General features: G+C 64.7%; 1 protein-coding gene across 1 annotated transcript; it reads left to right on the forward strand.

The window, feature by feature from the left end:
• The first annotated feature begins 1,046 nt into the window (after nucleotides 1-1,046).
• NKX3-2 (NK3 homeobox 2) lies at nucleotides 1,047-4,793 on the forward strand. Its single transcript, XM_025438032.2, has 2 exons — nucleotides 1,047-1,542; nucleotides 3,073-4,793. Exons 1-2 carry the CDS (start codon nucleotides 1,071-1,073, stop codon nucleotides 3,600-3,602), a joined length of 1,002 nt encoding a protein of 333 aa, XP_025293817.1. The 5' UTR covers nucleotides 1,047-1,070; the 3' UTR covers nucleotides 3,603-4,793.
• The last annotated feature ends 243 nt before the right edge of the window (nucleotides 4,794-5,036 follow it).

Consider the following 5,036-nt stretch of genomic DNA (forward strand, 5'->3'; position numbering starts at 1 on the left):
CGAAACTATGAAGGTTTTTTGAAAAGACGCATTTCGTTCTGATCTTTGAGCCTTGCGAGGAAACAGCAAGCTGCGCGCGCGCTTTACCCAAGTGCGTTATCTTGGATTTGCCTCCTCCCCACGCTCCCACCCGCAGATTTCGACTCAGCTATTAGCGTGTTGCATGAAAGCGCAGGAATGGGTGGACGCGTCTGCGGAGGCAAGGAACGTGACTTCTCGGGCACCGCGTGTGGGTGGGTGAGCCTCCCGGGGGCCGGAGGATGCTTCGAGGACCCGGCTTGGGAGGAAAGGGGTTAAGCCCGACCCTGACTTTCTCCGCGCGACGTGCCCAGTTTTGTCTGTTAAAGTCAACGTCGCCCAGCCGGAGCCAGCCAATCCGCCGGCGGGAGGGCCCCGGCCGCCCAGCCAGGGGGCGTGGCCTGGGGCTGTCACTCAGCGGTGAGGAATGACACCCGCGCGGGAGGGGGCATGCGGCGGAACGCGGGGCAAGGGCAGGGAGAAGAAACAGATAAAACCGGAGCAGGGGGTGAAAAGGTGCCCCGCGCCTCCCGCGGTCCAGAGGCCGCCGCCGCCGCCGCCGCCGCCCCTGGGGTGGGCTCCGGGAGAGCCGGGCCGACTGGGAGCGAGAGGACGAGCGAGGAGCGAAAGCCTGCAGCCGGGGAGGAGACCCAGGCGCCAAGGAAAAGGGACTCCGGCCGTGCGCCCCGGAGGCGCTCGGGACGGGACTGCGGCCGCGCAGGGGGCCCCGCCGACCCGCCCCCAGCATCCTCGGGGGGGGGGCAGACCCCGGCCCGCCCCGGAGGGCGCGAGGCGATGAGATAATCCAGCTGAGCTGCGAGAGGAGAGCGTCTGGCGGCGGATTGGGGGGAGGGGGTCTGCGGGCGGGGCGGGCCTCGGAAGTGGGGGTGAGGGTCGGCGCGGAGCCCGGGCCCGAGGGGGCGGGGGCTGCTGGGCCGCGCAGGAGCGGGCTGCAGGGGCCTCGCGCGCCGGGCTCACTCGCGCTCCGTGCGGCTCGGAGCTGCCCCGCTGCCCCGCGCCCGGCCGGCCGGCCGCCCCGGCCCTCGGCGCAGATGGCTGTGCGCGGCGCCAGCACCTTGACGCCCTTCTCCATCCAGGCGATCCTCAACAAGAAAGAGGAGCGCGGCGGGCTGCCCGCGCCGGAGGGGCGCCCGGTACCCGGGGGCACGGCGGTGGCGGCGGCGGCGGCGGAGGCGCCCGCCGTCTGCTGCTGGCGACTCTTCGGGGAGACAGACGCGGGCGCTCTGGGGGGCGCGGAGGACTCTCTGCTGGCGTCGCCTGGCGGGACCAGAACGGCGGCGGGGAGGACCTCGGAGAGCCTGGCTGGTTGGGACTCGGACTCGGCGCTCAGCGAGGAGAACGAGGGCGGGCGGCGCTGCGCGGACGCGCCGGGGGCCAGCGGGGCCGGCCGCGCAGGGGGGACGCTGGGCCTCGGCCAGCCGGGCTGCGAGCTGCCCGCCGCCAAGGACCTGGAGGAGGAAGCCGCGGGCCGGAGCGACAGCGAGATGTCGGCCAGCGTCTCAGGTCTGCCCGGGCGTCGCGGGGAAGGGGGCCGGGCTCAGGGGCGGGCAGGAAGGCCAAACGTGCCGAGTGGGGTGGGCCTGCCGGGAGCACCCTGCGCCCCAGGACCCGAAGCTCGGGCGCTGGCGCCGGCTGCTCTCCTCCTCCCTCCCGGCGCGGAGCCCGAGAGAGACCCGAGACACTCCTCAGAGCCCTGCGTCCCGGGGGAGGCCTGAGCCGTCCTGGGGCAGGGGTGCCCTGGACTGGGCCAAGAGGAAACCCCTGCGCCCTGGCTTTAAGTCCGCCGCCAGTGCTCCGGCCCCGTCTGCGCCCAAAATCCCCAAATCAGCGACAGGCAAGAGCCAGCGGCCCAGAGACCTACCTCGAGTAGCCAGTGCCCTGGCCCGTTGCCCCTGGCCCATAGAGCAGAAATGCTCCCAGCTCGAGGTCCCAAGGTCCAGCCCTCCGCTCAAGGATAGGTAGTGAGGGGTACCTCTAAGTGCTACCGAGGCGTCCATCTGCCAAGCCTGGGCTTGGCGGGGTGGGGGTGGGGGGCGGGCTTATTTAGCTTTCCCAGAGCCCAGGGTCAGGGGAGCTGGGATGGGCTGAGGATCCCAGACCTGGTGGCACACCCTGCAGCCAGCTGAGGGCAAGAGGGGTTTGAGGTGGGTTATCCCACAAGTGGCAGAGAGAGGAACATCCTCTGCCAAGGCTAGCAGGTCATTGGGTGGAAAGGACGCCCCCACCACCCTGTCGCTGCTGTAGGCCTCACGCTGGCTCCAAGTAAATAGTATTTGCCAGAGGCCAGAGCTCTGAACCTCTCTGCTAGGGAGCTATGGGGGAGATCCAGGAAAAGGCTGAGGAGCTGGCATCAGATTAGTGTTCAAGGACTGGAACCCTAGCTCTCCTCTCATTTTCTTGCAAAGAGAGGGACAGAGGGAGAGAGAGAGAGAGAGAGAGAAGCCCACCAAGGTGTTGGAGCAGCCTGTTGCCACAGACCTCACACAGTCCTGGGTGGTTGGGGAAGTGGGTAAGACCCAGTACTTGTGTCCCCAGGATTCGGCCCCCCACTTTCCCCTTATGCGCAGTCCACACGTGTGTGCTGCGACGCTGAGTGTGTGTGAGCGTGAGTGTGCCAGAGGCAGGTGAACCCAGAAACGGAGCAATCTAGAACCCCAGGGCTCAGCGCTGAGAACTGAGAAGGCTTGTGAGGATGCTTCGGCCCAGTGCCCCCACGTTTCCGAGCGGAGCCTGGGGCCCAGGGAGGGCAGGGAGCCGGATCTTGGCCACACGGCACTGACACAGCAGCTGAGCCCGTTTCCCCGCGCGGCACAGGCCTAGATGCAAGGAGCTGGCGGGACAGGGTTGTGAGACTGTTTGGGGGGGACCCGCGGCTCGCAGACCCTCCCCAAGCGCTCTGCTGGGATCAGAGTGGGTTTCCGTAGCCCACTCCCACCCTCCCACCCCCCACCCCCGCAGCTGCGGCCAGATCTCACTTCTCTGCGGCGCTGACAGTCTGTTGTTTCTGTCCCCCCCGCCCTCCGGGGTCCGCAGGCGACCGCAGCCCCAGGGCCGAGGACGACGCTGTTGGCCCCGGGAGCGCACGGGGGCCGGCGCTGTGTGGCCGGAGCGGCGGCGGCGGAGGACCGGCGGGCGGCGCGGAGGAGGAGGAGGAGCCCGCCGCGCCCAAGCCGCGTAAGAAACGCTCGCGCGCAGCTTTCTCCCACGCGCAGGTCTTCGAGCTGGAGCGCCGCTTCAACCACCAGCGCTACCTGTCCGGGCCGGAGCGCGCCGACCTGGCCGCGTCGCTGAAGCTCACCGAGACGCAAGTGAAGATCTGGTTCCAGAACCGTCGCTACAAGACCAAACGCCGGCAGATGGCCGCTGACCTGCTGGCGTCAGCTCCGGCCGCCAAAAAGGTGGCGGTGAAAGTGCTGGTGCGCGACGACCAGAGACAGTACTTGCCGGGCGAGGTGCTGCGGCCGCCCTCGCTGCTGCCCCTGCAGCCCTCCTACTACTACCCTTACTACTGCCTCCCCGGCTGGGCGCTCTCCACGTGTGCAGCCGCCGCGGGCACCCAGTGAGCCGGCCCGGGGCGAGGCAGCAAAGGATCCCCGCGCCCCCGCTCCGGTCGGCCGCTGACGGTTGTGCAGGCTGTGCACTGTACGAGGGCGCCCCGCCGAGGGGGCAAGCGGACCATGAAATCCAGCCCAGGTTCAGATGTCCAGGAGTGCGCCCTGGCAGCGGGACTGAGTCTGTCCAGAGGGGGCGCCTTTCTCTAATTCGAACGGGGGGGGGGGCACCCTGTGGCCTAGGGGCCTAGCTCTCCCGTTGCCTGCCTGGAAGCTCTTGGACGTTATTTATTATCACAGCAAAGTTGGATTTGGATTGTATCAGCCAGGAGACGGTGTTTCCCTGAAGCGGAGAGAACTCCTGGAGAGCAGAGCCTGAATCCCCAGAATTTCAGGCTGGCCCGGAGCTTCGTGCGCTAGGCCACAATCGTTCATGGTATCCATGCTACCAATCTATGTTTATCTACATACCTATTTTTTTTTTTTTTTTGGAAATTGCATTTGTAACAAAGGGGTGTGGAACCCTGACAGCCCCCAAGGAGCCCCGAGCCCTGGGGTTGATCTGAACCGTGAAAGGTTTGCTTTTCAGGCCCTCTGTCCCACCCCTCCCTGTGTCAGAGCTCGGGTGGGGACACCCTGTTGGGTGCTGAATGTAAAGAAGGGAGCCTGGAGCACAGGGCAGGGCAGAGGCCCCCCATCTTTCCTCTCCAAAGTCCAGGGCTGCCCCCATCTGGGGAGCTTCCTGGGAACCTCCGAACCGAACGGGGAAAGAGCAAACCCAGCAGCCGTTGGCAGAAACTTTCCTTTATTTCTTTATTTTTTTTTAAAGGAGGTTAAAACTTGTAGCACTTTTCAGTTGTTTGTATTCAAATAACGGTTATTTTTGTATTCAATGTGAATATCCCTGCCCAGCCTTTCCCTGGCTTCCCCCGTCCCCCGCAGTTTCATCGCCAGGCCCCCCTCTGTCTCTACCGACCATTCTGCTCCCATTCTGCGCCACTCCAGCGTTCTGACCCAGGATTCTCCTATCCCAGCTCCTGCCCCTAAGACAGATGATCCTGTCAACCTTGTTGCTTTTTGCCTCCTTAAGGGCACTGTGCACTCAACTAGAATATTAACTTTAAAAAGATTTGTGAAGTTTGGAAGCTCTGTTTGCTTTATCTTTCTTTTTCCTTTAATTTATAAACTTTTAGTTTAACATGCCCTCCTGGACGCAGTGTTTTCTCTGAGCCTCCCTCCGCCCGGTTTTGGGGAATCCAGTACCATAAAAATGCCTGGGGCTCACTTTCCCACCCGCTTCGCAGTCCCGGACCAAGGATGCATCTTCCCTCTAGGGAGCCGCTCTGCTGCCCGCCACGCAGAAAGTGTTTAAACCTGCACAGCTCAGGGAATTGCGATGTAGGGGACTTGGTAAGAGTCACAGATGAATCCCACTGAATGGGAAGC

Source organism: Canis lupus, chromosome 3 (genome assembly GCF_003254725.2).
Source record: "Canis lupus dingo isolate Sandy chromosome 3, ASM325472v2, whole genome shotgun sequence".
In the NCBI taxonomy this organism is placed as follows: Eukaryota; Metazoa; Chordata; class Mammalia; order Carnivora; family Canidae; genus Canis; species Canis lupus.